Genomic DNA, 15,904 nt, shown 5'->3' on the forward strand with positions numbered 1-15,904 from the left:
GCCCTTAGAAAATATTTTGCCCTGCATTTGCAAAGGGGAAGGGGTCCCCTGGGGACCCTTTCTCTTTTGCGACTTCATTACCACCCTCTTGAAGAGGGTAGTAATTTGCGAGTGTTTTGCGACCGCAATTGCGGTCGCAAAACATTTGTACATGGGATTGCGCTCGCTATTAGGAAGGGAACGGCCCTTCCTAATAGCAACTCGCAATTCCAAAATAGCGAGTCGCAAATAAATTTCGACTTGCTATTTTGGAATGGTACGTACCCCTATTGGTTTTTGCATGTGCAAACGGGTTCGCAAACCCGTTTGCGCATGCAAACACCGTCATAGATCTGGCCCTTAATGCTTCAGACTTGTACATTGATAAGGTTATCTGTCCTCCATACTTACTGGTTTTACAGCTCAAAGCTGACATTGTCAAAAGACTTGCAAGCTGATTTATCAATTAGCTAGGACACATTTACATTTTCACTCTGCTGGGCCTTTGTAAAGGGGTGAAATACATGTTTCCCTTTAACAGGAACCTGAAAACAGTTGCTGACTGTATGTTATTTTGTGTTTTTTTAGTGTATTCAAACACATCCTCACTAGGGTTGTGCCTATAAGTGTAATGATTGTCATTGTGGTCAAATATTGCACCCTACAAGGTTCTTGCTTGCCTTACCCTAATATAATTGTCTTTGTTTCTCACAGAATCGGCATCCTTGGATTTTATCATCCGGCCTCACAATTTACTTGTCCACTCCTACAAATCACCAGCCTTCTGTGACTACTGCGCGGAGATGCTGTGGGGACTGGTACGCCAGGGCTTGAAATGCCAAGGTATATATTGTCTTATAGGAGCTTTGTCAAAGTAGTGTCTACTGCAATTTTAAATGTTCTGGTTTAGTATTTTTGGAGGGGTGATAAGATACATGTCATTGGGGAAACAATCAAACATAAGCGGTGCAGTGAATAGATCTAGGTGAAGGAGGTGGTGTGTGTGGGTAGATGGTTACTCTACGTACAGAGATCAATCCGTGGCCAAAGATAGTCCTTTGGTCAATGGTACATTTTGGGACTGGGTTAAGTCTTTGGACTTGTAGAGCGCCTTTTCGAATGTTCAGGATGTGTGTGCGCAGTTTGGAAGAGGGTGGAAAGACATGAAAATATGTGCACAAAGCTGATCTCTACGGGCAGTGATTGGTCTTGGGACAGTTGTGAGTCTATGTGAAGGGGATGTAAAGTGGAGAGGTAAATTGCATTAGCTGCGGTGGTTTCAATCTATGGGAAAGTGTTTTATTATATGGATGCGGGTTCTGGGCATGTGGGGAGTCCTAGGACAGGCGAGGTATTTGCGCAGGGAGAGCAGACAGGAAGGGTTTTAGAATCTGCAGGAAGGGTACGGAATCTTGCTAAGGAGTGATATCATGTATAATGTTAAAATCTTGCATTTTATGCTTTATTTAGCGCTCAAACCTTGACAAGTATCCAGGTTCTAGGATAAAATGGGTTTGAACATAAAGCATGCTATCGGGCTCTGTGAATCTGTGACTCTACACACATTTGGATCAATAAGTAGATTCCACAGATTGTGAGCTATTAGCCCTGGATGGAGCCTTGGAGTAGGTGGAGGGTACATTTATCATAAGTAAAGATGCGAAGGAGAAGCCTGTGGGGAGGCGTATCCTATAGACAAGCGGAGGCGGACTCTGTACACAGACAAACGACTCCGGATGAGTTTTGGGGTACAGTTTTATTGAGTACTAGAGGTGATCAATGGACAAAAGGTTGGATACATGGAAAGGGGAGAGGAACATCCAACTAAGGTAAAGAGTGAAGGGTATGTGTGACAAAGCATGGTTCGTTGCAACAGAGCACACTCACTCTTTCATGATACTGAAGTTTATTGCAGGAAAAAAAAAATATCGTTCAAATACAAGGATGGAAAGAAGAAAAGGATAATTCGGAGCAAGCACATATTATATACAGAAGTCATCTGAAAGTCTGTAGGAAACAAACACAAGACATTTTGCTGGACTATGGTGGTCTAAAATATCATTGTATCTTGTGTACAGCTCGTGGGGCTTGGGACCGGGACCTGGGCTTACCCATTTGGGACCCGGATTGGGAGAAAGCAGCGGTATTGTTGTGCGCAGTGTCATGCAATAACATACTTAAATTGTTCAATTTTCACTTCTTACACCACATTTATATCACTCCTTATAAATTAAATTAACTGGATCCTGGTAGGGGAGTAAAATGGGCCAGGTGTGGTGATGTTGGTGCTACCTTTCTGCATCTGGCATGGAAATGTTCCTTGGTTCAGGAGTATTGGGGACAGGTCCTACCGTTTATATCGAAAGCCACTGGCCTGCTGAGCCCTAGCACACCGCTTGCTCGTCTGCTGGGAGTGGTAACCAGACCAAAGGGTTGAAAACTCCCTTGATAAATTACTCGATTGGCTTTATTATTGGCGAAGTGCTGAGTGGCTATTGGATGGATGGGGTCAAGGGCCCCAGCTCTGAAACTCTGGTTGAAGGACCTAATGGAGTGAGGGGCTGTGGAGGAGCAACACTTGAAAATGTAATGTACAGATGAGAAAGCAGCTGATGAGGTAATACTATGGGCTCAGCTACTTATTAGGTTTCAGAAGGGTGACTCTCGGGGGCCAACAGCGGCTCTGATCCCCAGCAGTGAACGTTGGCTGGTCATTGTTTGTAGTGTTTATTTTGGTAGACCGACTATGTCAATGTGGAATCTATTATTCTGTACTTTGTCTCTTTGTGTTTCTGTTTGACATACCCTTATGTACATTGCTTGATGTAAAGATGTATGAGAACCAGATCATTTGAACTGTGCAAAACCAATAAAATACAGTTTTTAAAAAACATATATCATTGTATAATTCCCAACAGCAACTGACAAAACTGCTGACGTTGTCTCCTTGTGTTTCCCGTTCTCACCCATCAAGGCTGTGGCTTAAGCTATCACAAGCGCTGTGCTTTTCAGATCCCCAACAACTGTCGGGGCGTGAGGAGAAGTCATCTCTCCAGCAGATCCTTGGTGGGAACCAGCACCTTCCCGCGAGCCTCCATCGTCTCACAGCCTGCTGGAGGAAGCTTAGAAGAGGTAAGAGCACTGAGCTGATGGGACATCAAGCTGGAGAAGACATGCTTTCTCATGCAGAATCATTCCCTCAATCTAGATGTCATGTCCTATGTGTGATGTGCAGAGCGTGGTTGCTCCCTATCCAGGTTGAACACATCTCTACGCATACCAGACGCACAACTAGCAGTAAAAAATGAAATTCCTACCAAACATCATAGATGTGCCTACTTTACTTCTACACGTGCGGTCAGAAGGGTAGGAGATAAATTGAATGACGTTTGTATTCTATTCAATCTCTGCTCTCAAAGATAGCAAAGACTCCTTGTTGTGATAGAGTGACAAACCAAGATTATTTATAATAGGAGGCAACTAAACAGTAGAATTCTTAAAGCCTTCCTTGAATTCTGTATTTATCAGCCGTGGTCCGTGCAGGCAACGTGTAAGGGGGGATTTCGAGGGACGATGCAAAGGGAAAATTATTTATTTATTTAATTTCCCTCTGCATCGTCCCTCGAAATGCCCCCTTGCCCGGCCCCACCGCCTCATCGCTGTTACCTGAACAGACCGCGGCTGGTATTCATAATTGTCATTCGATATATCAAGGTTCTTTCCCCTTGACCGAAAACAAAATGTCAGCCAAAAATTTTGTTTTGATATATTTTTTCTGAGGCACACATAAAAACAAGAGTTGGCAAAGCCAAAACCAAAAGGTCTGTTATTGGTTGTCAGCACTTGTGGCTTTGTCAATTTTTGTTTTGTTTTGTTTTGGCTTGGTTTTTGTAAAACGTTATTGTTGGGTGAACTCTGAGCTGTATAAAAAAAGAAACATTGGCTAGAAGCAAAAATATTTTTTTATCTTAAAAAGCAGACATTGCTAGAATAGTCCCTGGCAGTGAAGGAAACCACTTTTTCTGTGGATGTTCTCCTTGTGAGAGAGCAGAATGCATCACTCACAGTGAAGTTAGCCAGTGACTGAAGTGGATTGACCCGATGCCCCAAGCAGTATTCTGTAAAGGGGGAAAGAACAAATTGAGTGATACAATAGACCAATAGATGAAGAGGGCTGCCTGAAAACCCCTAGTAGTAAGCATATTTAATTTATATAATTTTAGTAAAATCAAAAGCTCTTGACTAATGCCAGATCAAAAATTGCCGCCCTTATGAGCAAATTAATAGTCACAGATATTAGGCGTCGACTACGATCGGAGTACTCTCCGTTTTCTGATATACAATTTTCCTGTTACGAGATGCACCGACTGGATTGATTTGTTGATTGAGATACGTGCATATATTGCATTTTTGATTTATGAGGGATACATTCTATATCTAAAGCCAGACTGTATGGGACCACATTTAGGTTTTACCTAATGTGTGGCGTGTTGCCTTTTCTTTAAAGATCGCCTTTGCCCTGAGGAAGTCGTTGGGCCATTTTCCCAAGACGAAACACGTGTTGGCTGCAACATCTTTGTTTTCCTGTTATCACGAACCGCTGTGTTATGACCACAAGGGGAGATCCTAAGGAATGGATAAAAGAATAAAAGAAGATCTTTTTCTGAATATACGGACAGAACTCTCTTTGAAATACTAATATCATCTGTTTAATATTTATTTGTCAGTGCTCGGGAACGATATCTTGTTTTGCGCAAATTAATACTGCACCTAATTTATTTTGCCTGGACATCGCACACTTAGTGTCCAAAATTATATGGTAAAGTGAATGTCCTTTCTTAACAATTAATCAAACTGTGTAAATATATGAGTTTAACCTTGTTTTTGCACTCAGGTGTTTCAGACCACAGTACCATTCTCCAACATCCAAGGGCACAGTGCCACCTAATGGGTTTTCAGAGGTGTTTACAAAGATGTGTATCAAACCAGTACTGTTAAGTTAAGAGCACCCCAGAGTTTCCCTCAACAGCTCTCTACTGCCCCTTCTGTAATGCTCCTATCACAAGCTAGTTTACGAGTTGCAAGTATGCAGTACCTCATTGGGCCTTATTCTTCTTCTGACCAGGTTGTCTTAGCGAGAGCCATAACTTAAACAAGAAAATGCTCGGCCCACAAGCAACAGGAAGGGACTCTACAATGGGCAGTATGGGGCAGTGCTTAGTTTGTAAAATAAAAAGTGCCAGGGCCCTGACCAGGAGGTCACTGCAGCTTGCACCACCCATTTTCCCCAACAGTTCAGATTATTCCAGATCCCCAAAGGTAAAGGAATGACTGGGGAGGCAGGTATTCATATTTTTTAATGTATATTGTATTCCTAAGCAACCGTTGTTTTGCTCATGTCTAAATTAGATGAGTAGCGCCACCATGTTGTAGAGTGTCATAAATATGGTGATGCCAATTAAGTGCCGAGGCCGATCACGGGCAACCAATGAAGTGCTGGTGCCCAGCACCGGAAACCACTGGCTCAAATTAAGCACTGGTATGGGGCAGATGAAACAGAGGTATGTAAATGGCAGAACAGGGCTGAAGGGAACCCTCAGGTAAGAGTAGCTGGGAAAAGTGCGAAAGGCTGGCAGGTGAGCTTTGGTCTTAGAAGGACGAGGACACTGTAGCTGCAAGAATAATGGGATGCCAGAATCCTGGTGCAGTAAGCCTCAGCGGAGTGAGCTTTGCCAAAGCGTAGTGACATGTGCCTCAGTGGAGAGACCTGTGCCTCAGCCTTTTTTTCAGTAAATGCCACCTTCCCTTAATGCATGGACTAGGCCACTGGTCCTAAACATGCAATATGTGCGGCCTCTATTAACCAATAGCCAACCAATAACCAACTATAATCATTAACCACCAACCTTGGTTTCTGGAGTAGCGTGCTACCCATCGTGAAGCGCTTCGACTCCTCATCGGGGGTAGTAAGCATTATATGAATGCACTTTCAATAAATGTAATACAGACCAGTAACATGGGAGAAACTTTTCTTTCCACACAGAACATGCCATCTGTCTTTGATACAGACTAGGACACCTGCTTTTAGTGCAGTGACTGTTCTACCTAAGTTGAAGCAGGCTGCTCTTTGTCTTCCATCCAAAAGCTTTCTACTTGACCATAAAACATACACTCTGACGTCTGCCCTCAAAGCAGACGCAATGTCAGATCGTCCTAATACAGGCACTGTGTCGCCTGTCTTTAATACGGATACTTGCCACCTGTCTTTGTCACAGACTGCCACATCTCTTAATACATACTATGCTATACGACACTGTCGCATATCATTGATATAGACTCAGGGGTGCACGTTTTTGGTACATGCACTGTGCCCCCTGTCTGTATTACACCCATTGCTGGCTGTCCCTAGTGCACAGAGCCTGCCACCTATACTTAAGACCTGCACAATAATAAAACACGCCTTTAATATAGTGACTGGGCTGATTGACAGCTAGTGACGCAGAATTCAAAGTACCAAATTGATCACCACAGTCAGCGATGTGGACTGACTTCCATGAAGGCGAACGACGGGTGCATCCTTCTTCAGGCCACTCTCCCTGTCCAACACTGAGTTATGGGACCAGGCGTTCACAGTCACCCTCACGGGAAGTATTTATGTAAAACAGGCTGATCGTTTCATCACACCAGTGGCGTAACGAAAGTTGAGGGGGCCCCCCTGCCACGTACAAGGAGGGGCCCCCACTCCAGATTTAAGCCGGAGTTTTTGGGCCCGATTATTGTGCTGAGGGGGCCCCCTGCAGCTCAGCCCCCCCCCCCAACCTGCATCACACAGAAAGGCCGATACTGTGGCGGTCAACAGTACCAGGGGTCACACGTCATCTCTATGGACTCCAATGCGAATGGAAACACCATGCAGAAATCAATCGGTGGTACCACACTAACACTCATAATACCATTGTATTTGCCAGGTAAAATGTCATCCAGGTGAGACCAGAAGGATTTGTCCCCAGTAAGACATGCAGTTTTATCACCCCAGGAAACACCTGGTACAGTAATACGGCACAATATAGGATTCCTGATAGAGCTGGGAGCTCTTGTTACTGACCTCACTGGGAAATACAGGCTGCTTGTCATGAGGGCGAAGGACAGGTGTGCAAGGGGCAGGTCTGGTTAGTGCAGGTTCACGTCACCGCCCGGCTCAGTCCTGTGGTGTCCTTGGCACACCCTCAACCCTCTCGTGATACAGATATCCATCTGATTTCTCATGCTCTGTCGAGGTCAGCTGGTCTGTGGATCCTCGTGGCTCCCGCGCAAGCTCTCTCACTGAGGTCTCGTCCACATATGTCTATGTCAGCCGAGCCTTGTGCTTTTCTTAGAAGTCGGAGGAACATAAATGAAACATTCATCTCCTTGTGGTCTCTAAATTATTATTGGACAGAAAAAAAAACACATTAGGTAGTCTAAAAAAGTGAGGGATTTTCTGCACAGCAGACTGATATTCGTTTAATAATATACCCCAGCCACTATTTTTTTTAGCTGTGGCAGAGAGGCCAACGACTGAATGGGCATGCAGCAGATTCTTACTTCAGAGCAGGTGTGAGGCGCACTTCCGGTGCACACCCCCATACACTCACACACACGCATTCTCGCACACCCAAAAAGTGTAAGACTTCCTTTGGCAAAACAAGTACAAGGTAGGCAGTGTCTTTAAAAGTTTCCCTCCTACACCAAGCAGGTACACCAAAGGAAAACTTCAACCAGCACCAGTGAGACCCTCATACCCATATACTGAGATATCTCTGATGGAGAAAATTGGCTGCTGTGGGGCACAGCACTGCAGTTTATAGTAGAAAATTATGTTAAAAGAATGAGAGGCCTAGTTTGTGCCACGTTCATAGATTGTTTTACAGTCTTTACTAAAGTGCACAAGCTTTTGTGGTGTACGCTAGCACCGCTCGACATCCCTCCTAGCCATTGCTGCCTCCTGTATTCGTTTGGAATGTTCTTCCTGAAGCAAAAAGAAATGTGGTATGACGCAGCTTAAAAGCAGTTGACATCCTGTCCTATTTTCCTCGGTCTTGGATTCTCTGCCCACCACTGTCCTTTCTTTCCTTTAACAACAGTACACTTTCCCTGCTACACATGTAGAGCTTTCTGTAAAATGACTTACTATGCAACAGTGTGTATGTGTTGTTTTTTATGGGGCAGTGGGCAGGTTTTAGGTTTGGCAGGACTCCTGCCAAACTAATTTAAGTAACATTCTGTATTGCATGCTAAGCGTGTTTTTCTTGACCTTAAAAAAGATGGCAGACTAAAAGGAGGAAAAATGCTCCAGTTGAAGTCTACTGTGGCAGCTGTACCCACATTATCAGCAGCGGTCATCAAAATCAAGCATAAATAAACACAAATGTCCTCCCATTGCAGTACAAAGACCCTCCACTGTCCTTACTTTAAATAGTAAAAGTCCCTAAGCACACTCACACATGCCACCGAAATGGCTGTAGGAAGGTGAAGAGGAAATACTCCTCTGAGCTGATACAGTATGTGAATGACACTTCTTTCAATGTGTGGTCGCATAGCACTGACCTCAACAAAGCAATGGTTGAAGGGATTAGCTCAATGCCTTTCTTTGTGTGTTTTGTTTCTTTATATCAAAAGCTCTGGCAGACAGCTGCAGCAGTCTTTAGCCAGACAATCATAGTATGTTGACCACTTTCCACCAAAACTGTTTCTCCATTGAGGATTTTGGTAATTTCTAGCAAAAATAACATTTATATATACTGGAAAACAAAGTCCACCCAGCATTTAAATAGTCCCAGTATCCATATGGATATGAAGGCCATGTTTCTAGAGTAATCACAATCACAAGTTCAAATCTTTAATAAACAGAGGTTGACTAATATCAGTGTAGATATCAGTTCCACATTTTGTAGGTATAAATTATTCAAGCTTTATGAAACTGTAAATGATCTAATGGCTTTTTGTGTGCATGTCTTGTAATATTTTCACCCGATTAAGAAAAAAAAATATATATCAGTCGTTGTACGTAATGTGCATTTCTTAGCCAGTCTATTCCTGTTGCACAGCACAGTAGAAGTGTAAGTCCTTAATCATATCCATGCGATCAACGACAGATAAAGCATACTATAACCCCTTCCCCGCTCATGACGGAACCACTCCGTCATGAGCCACAGGTGCCGTGTGCTCATGACGGAGTGGTTCCGTCATGCTGCGGCCGTTGGCCGCCGCTCCGCCCACGCGGCGCTAATTCCCCGCCTGTGCGGGCGATTAGCGCAGTGGGCGGAGTCGTGACGGAACCACTCCGTCATGAGCACAGCTCAACCGTGACTCATGACGGAGTGGCTCCGTCATGAGCACAGCCCCACCGCGCTGCCCCCAAACCCCCCCAGCGCTGCGGCGGAATTCCTGCCGCAGCCAAGGGGTTAAAACTAACAATGCCCCCAACAACTAACCTAGGTCCCTGTCTTTTGTTAACCCCTTCCCCGCTCATGACGGAGCCGCTCCGTCATGAGCCACGGTTGCCGTGTGCTCATGACGGAACGGTTCCGTCATGTCACGGCCGTTGGCGGCCGTCCGCCTACGCGGCGCTGTTTCCCCGCCTGTGCGGGGGGACAATGCAAATGGGCGGAGTCATGACGGAACCGTTCCGTCATGAGCACAGCTCAACCATGGCTCATGACGGAGCGGCTCCGTCATGAGCACAGCGCCACCGCGCTGCCCCCCCGCACCCCCCAGCGCTGCGGCGGAATTCCCGCCGCAGCGAAAGGGTTAAACAATTCACCCTTCCTGGGTATCCAGAATTACAACATATACACTCGTGCTTGAAGTTCTGATATCCCATTACACACAGCTGTACTAGTCCCACCTCATCCCCTGTGTCAAATCATGCTAATTATGCATGCCAAAGCTTTGCATACAAACCTACAAATTGCACACCCACAAATACACAAAAAATCCAAAAGCGTATTAAACAAGCCTACAACACAAGCCTGCCCCAGATCTGGGACATTTGTGAACTTTTGTCCATGAAGGGCACCTACTTTCATCTCCACCCAAACAAACCCTTTTGAATAGTTTTTTGCAGAGTTTTATATAGCTCGAACGTGACCCGAATCCAATCAGGTATCAGTGCGCTTTATATAGCACCAGTTACTTTACATGAGGACACACATTCATTTTTTGTTAGGCACGGGAGATTAAGTGATTTGCCCAGAATCACAAGATGTTCAGCGTCTTTACCGAGACTCGAACCCACTTCCCCAGGTGCGAGGTCGAGCGCCCTGGTCGTTAGGCCAACTCCTTTGCCGTCACCGCTTGAAGACTCAGCCTTCTCACACAGTGCACTCCCTAACACAGTCTGACACCATGGCTTTGTGTTTGACTTACTGTTTTCCTTTCTCAGTTGCGTGTGCAGTGACCTGATACACTTATTATGTGTGGGATAACATAAAAGTAAAGAAACCTGAATAAACGAAGGAGAGTCTCCTAAACCTCTAAGGGGCCTTGTGTGCTAAACTTCACAATTCCCTTAGTTGCCATATTCATGTAATGTTCTTTTCATCTTATTCCTCAGATAAATGAAAGGAAGCGCGGGCACAGTGCCCGGGTGCCTTCATTCAGCGGACGCCCTATCTGGAGGGACTGGCTGGACCGGAACCGGGTGAAAGTTCCACACACCTTCCAGATTCATTCATACACTCGCCCAACCATCTGCCAGCATTGCCGCCGTCTCCTGAAGGGCCTGTTCCGCCAAGGAATGCAGTGCAAAGGTAAATCATTCAGAGTATGATAACGGGCTGCACAATACAGACAAAATCTCAATTATAGAAGGCCCAAGGCATGGGGAGTCTAATGAGTCATTGAGTTGGGTAACAATAAACATCTGTTATTCAGCGCCAGGACACCTACGGGTAATCGTGCGCTTTACAAATACACCTGTTATGTTATGTTATGTTATGTTATGTTATGTTATGTTATGTTATGTTATTACGGGGATTCCGCCCGAGTGCGGAGACTCCCCCACAAGTGCGGAGCTTCCGCCACCAGAGCGGAAAGAAGCCCTTTGTGAATCCTGCCCTCTGTGTATAGTTGATGAACAGGTATAAAGCCTTCAAGGGATTTATTTTAATGTTAAATTCAGTTATTTAGTATCTTTAGTTAGAGCAGAATAAAGTAATTATCTGCCTGATGAATTATTGTAGAATAAATTAGTATCTATTTTTAATTATCTTTCATTTCAATGCACAAATGATGTCTCTTATATAAAAAACAGCAAAAAATAACAAAAACGGGTGTAAATGTAATTAAATTCTATCTTTGGAGTTTCACAAAGGGTATTCAAAATAATACATACAATGGAAAAAGAAGGCCACAATTGATTGATTCAGCCTTCACAATTTCAATTGTCAACACTTTCTGTGTATAGTGGCCTGATTCGGGGAGCGCAGCATATAAAGGCAAAACAGTTACATGATATGTCAAGGATGGAGCATGGGGAGATGCCTATGGCAGACCCTATAGTGCTGCTTGGCCAAGCCCTTTAGGCAGGCCTCTCAAGGCCAGAAAGATTAAACAAATGCCAAGTATAGCTTCACCAGTTGCATCCTGGACCACTGAATGGAAAGTCTACTGCATAGACCCTTGCCACCCAGCACTACAAGATTTCTCCCTCCCTAACTCACAAAAAAAGTATTCCACTAGATGGGTGGGTTTGTGTCGACGAAACTGCGGCACCTACCTGGTGGAAACAGCTTAGGCAAGAATAAATAATAGCAGACTACTCGCCATTGTCTTATTTTTCCAGAGACAAAATGTGAGAAATCTGTGTCAAGGCGACCTAAGGCAAACAGAAGTTGCTAGGCCCCCGTTATATCAAACAACCAATATATTTTGCTGCTGTTGTTCTGGGGTCTTTGTACTGTCAGCCACGCAACAGGGAACCAAGAATCTCTTTTTGCACAGGTTCCCAGGGTAGCTAGGCAGAACAATCAGGGGGGTGACTGCTTTGGTGTGGGTTAGAAACTCCTTACTCTACAGTGCAACAAATAACACTCAATAAATTAGTGTTCAGTCAGTGTTTCAAGTTTATTTTATTCGCACCGTAAACTAAAACCTTTGCATCATTCAAACAATGTTATAATTCTAGTCATCTAATCTATTTCCACAATGCGAAAATCAAGAAAGTGGATATTAATACTGACAGAGCAAAAAGTGTTCTACTTCCAAAAATACAACTATTAGGACGTCTCTAAAAAAGCACTTTTGACATTAATGTATGGGTTAGGATATCCTATGTGCAAAGTACTAAAAAAAACTATTTCCAAACCCATCTGCGAACCTTAATTATCTACATTACAATATAAGACCACCTGGTCAACATACAGTAGTTACTGAGCTGTTCATAAGGAGCCTATTTTCAATTCAGTTCAGGCCACTTTAAGTCCGTCAGTGTTTTTTCTTTGAAATGTAAAAGTACTTCAATACATGCAACACTATGCGGCACTGTACCCAAAATTGCACACACACGCATATATATGTTCACTGAAAAACCAAAGGTCACAGAGACATTATAGTTAGGCTCAAGTTTCATTTGTACAAAACCAGTGAAATTCATGCCCCCGCAACGCACTGCTTATGCCCTCACATATTACATCACTCATGACTTGGTCAGTAACATCACTCATGACATCACTCATGACATCTCAAATGACATTACTGATGACATCATCCAGTGACTGTGAGTGTTTTTAAAAAGTTAATGAGTGTTAATTATATATACCAAGGTGTATTGATGAATTGGTGGGTGTATGAGTGCCTGTATGGACGTTTCAGTGGGTGCGTGACTGATTGTATAAGTGAGGGATTAGGTATCTCAGTGAATGTTTGAGTGAGTGACTAGGTTGTCTGAATGTCTGTATCAGTCTGTCTGTTAGTGTCTAAGTGGCTGTATGGGTTTGTGAGTGGGTACATGAATGGCTGTATGGGTGATTCATTGGTTGTTTGAGTACCTGTATGGGTGGGTGAGGGTGTGTGTGACTGCCTGCATGAATGAGTGAGTGCATCTGTGAGGAGCTGTATGGGTGACTGAGTCTGTGTATGGCCGTGTTGGTGAGTGAATGGATGTGTCAGTAGTATATGGGTGAGTAAATGCATATGTGAAAGGCAGTATAGGTGAGTGTTGAGTATACCAGTGACTATATGTGTGAGTGAGTGATTGTGAGAGTGGCTGTATGGGTGAGTGTGTGCTTGTGCCACTGACAGTATGGGTGAGTGACTATGTGTTAGTATCTGTAGGAATACGTGAGTGGGTGTGTATAACTGTATAGGTGAGTAAGTGGCTGTGTGATTGACTCTATGGGTGAGTGAGTAGGTGTGTGAGTAGGTTCTATGGGTGACTGACAGTGTGTGAGTGGCTGTATGGGTGTATGAGTGGATATATCAGTGGCTGTATTAGTTAGTGAGTTGGTATATGAGCAGCTGTATGCGTATATGAGTGGATATGTGTGTAGACCTATGAATCAGTGAGTGGGTGTGTAAGTTCTGGTATGGGTGTGTCAATGGTGTTGAGAATGGTAGTGTGGAGGTTGGAGTGGGTGTATAAAAGGTTATATTGGGGGTGAGTCAGTGCATCAGAAATTCTGTGGATGATGTCATCAGTGATCTCACTTGACATGTCATCAGTGATGTCACTAACCATGTCATGTGTGATGTAATATGTGAGGTCATAAGCAGTGCACTGCAGGAGCAAGGGTTATAGTTAGCTCAGCAAACTATAACTGCTGAATGTCACTGGTTTTGTACGAGTGAAACTTGTGCCTAACTATAATGTCTCAGTAACCTTTGTTTTTTTAAGTGAATTTCTAAGGTTTATTTAACCATATTTCCTAACTATAACGTCTCTGAAACCTTTGGTTTTTTTCAGTGAATTTCTAAGGTTTTTAAAATGCTAATTCCAAACTAAAATGACCCTGTAACCTTGTTTTTTTCAGTGAATTTCGAAGGTATTTTAATTTTTTTCCTAGCTGTAACCTGTAAACTTTGAGAGTGTGAGTGGCTGTAGGTGTCTGTGAGTGAGTGTGTAATGTCTGGGTAGTTACATAAGTGCATGAGTAGTGCCTGGGTGATTGTATGATTGCATAGGTAGTGCCTGTGTGATTCAATGAGTGCAATTGCCAAGGACACACTGCAAATACCGGGTATTTTTGGCAAAGTGTAAAACACAAATATTGACATATTTTACCTAAAGTTTCAGTGTAGCTATTTAGTAAGGTACTAATTTAACGTTCCCCTCATTTGTTGAAATAACTGATCAGAAATACATTTTCCTTCTTCACAGCAACACCGGAGGTCGCAATGACATCAGTAGTCACGAATACAAATGACAAAGTGTAAAACATATATAAAGACATATTTTACACATAGTTTGAGTCTAGCTGTTTGGTAACATATTGGTTTAACTATATTTTAACAACACATTTATAAAAAACAACATGTTCCAAAAATAACTTTCAACATCTGAACTCACGAATAGAACATAACTACCAAACACCCATCAAACTACCCATTGTTACCCAAACTCATTTTGAAAATTGTGCTTTTTTAAAACTTTTTTCACAATTTCTTCAAAAAGACACTGATTGTTGCGAAGACCATGTGACCAGGAAATAAAGGAATATGATTGGATGATACACTTTTCAACTATAAGAATAGGAAGAACATTCCCATTTATCTATCTTCAACATTCTTTAAGAGGAGTTCATGGTTAGCAGCTTACTAGCATTTGTTGGAGTGTTTTTTGCATATTTTGGCAACTCAGTCAGGAAAGGGAGATCTGGTGGAGCAGCGGGTAGACCAGGAAGTGCAAGAGATGGATTCTGGTGAATCTGGAGATGAGGGGCCTCTCCAGAAGAAATCAAGCAGGATTTCTTCTGGATTCCGTTGGGAGAAGCAAAAACAGTTGGTAAATTTGCACAAAGCATTATATGTGACAAGACATTGTCAAGGGGTACAAATCAAGAAAATTCTTGGAGGACTATGTCCATGCTTACCATCTAAAAACAAGCCATGGCAATCATCTAAAAGCAGCAACAAGGCAACGCAAGGCTGAAGGACCCTCAACTTCAATAGCAGCAGCAACAACACCGGGGCAGAGAGTCCCTTCAGAGGTCTAATCTCAACTTCAAGATTTGGCTCCAGAGTTCTCCCGGATGGCATCTTACTGCATGGATTGTGGAGTTGTAGTGAGTGCTGGAAAGCAGTCCATAACAGCCCTTCACAAAGCTGCAAAGAATCCTAAATGTTGATTTTTTTTTGCCCTTCATAGTTTTTCTACACTAGCAGGCATTTCATATCTTCTAATTTATTGTAACAGTACTTACATATAACTTGCCGTGTGGACATGTCAAAGCGTTCCTCTACAAATAGACAGCTAACTTTAGCCAGTTATCATTATTTTCTTTTTCACATTTTAAATACAAGTCAAAAGTCCTTGTTTGAATCTTGTAGTAAGTCCATCGATAACATATACAAACATACTCTGGTTTTTCAGACCACACTGTATTCAATTTTGTTATCACTTCTTCAAAACTATCAAAACTATCAACTGTAATATCTGAGTCCTGTTCTGCAGCTCCTCCTCTTAACAAATCTTCATTTTCACTAGAATCCTGCTCAGGACCAAAGAAATGAAACTGCACATCATCGCAAACTTTTTCTACGTCTTTCACAGTACCATGCAAAAGTGCTCTATTAATTACTCCTAAACATAAAGCAGGAGTTTTCACATAGTACAGCCTCCTAATTAAAGTTTGCATTTTTGAGTGATGTACTGCTAACATCCTGAAATGATGAAAGGCACTTAGGCACACTTTCTTTGATAAACAAGCTAGTGACTGTCCTTGCAAAT

At 43.1% G+C, this 15,904-nt stretch overlaps 1 protein-coding gene across 1 annotated transcript in view; it reads left to right on the plus strand.

Moving 5' to 3' along the window:
* LOC146798204 (serine/threonine-protein kinase D3-like) overlaps nucleotides 1–15,904 on the plus strand; it is a 508,587-nt gene that overhangs the window by 312,783 nt on the left and 179,900 nt on the right. The window contains exons 3-5 of the mRNA XM_085625489.1: nucleotides 694–822; nucleotides 2,954–3,111; nucleotides 10,574–10,769. Coding sequence (XP_085481615.1) covers nucleotides 694–822; nucleotides 2,954–3,111; nucleotides 10,574–10,769 — 483 coding nt within the window. The remainder of the gene's footprint in view (nucleotides 1–693; nucleotides 823–2,953; nucleotides 3,112–10,573; nucleotides 10,770–15,904) is intronic.

The sequence above is a fragment of the Triturus cristatus genome, chromosome 9, assembly GCF_964204655.1.
Source record: "Triturus cristatus chromosome 9, aTriCri1.1, whole genome shotgun sequence".
Classification (NCBI taxonomy): Eukaryota; Metazoa; Chordata; class Amphibia; order Caudata; family Salamandridae; genus Triturus; species Triturus cristatus.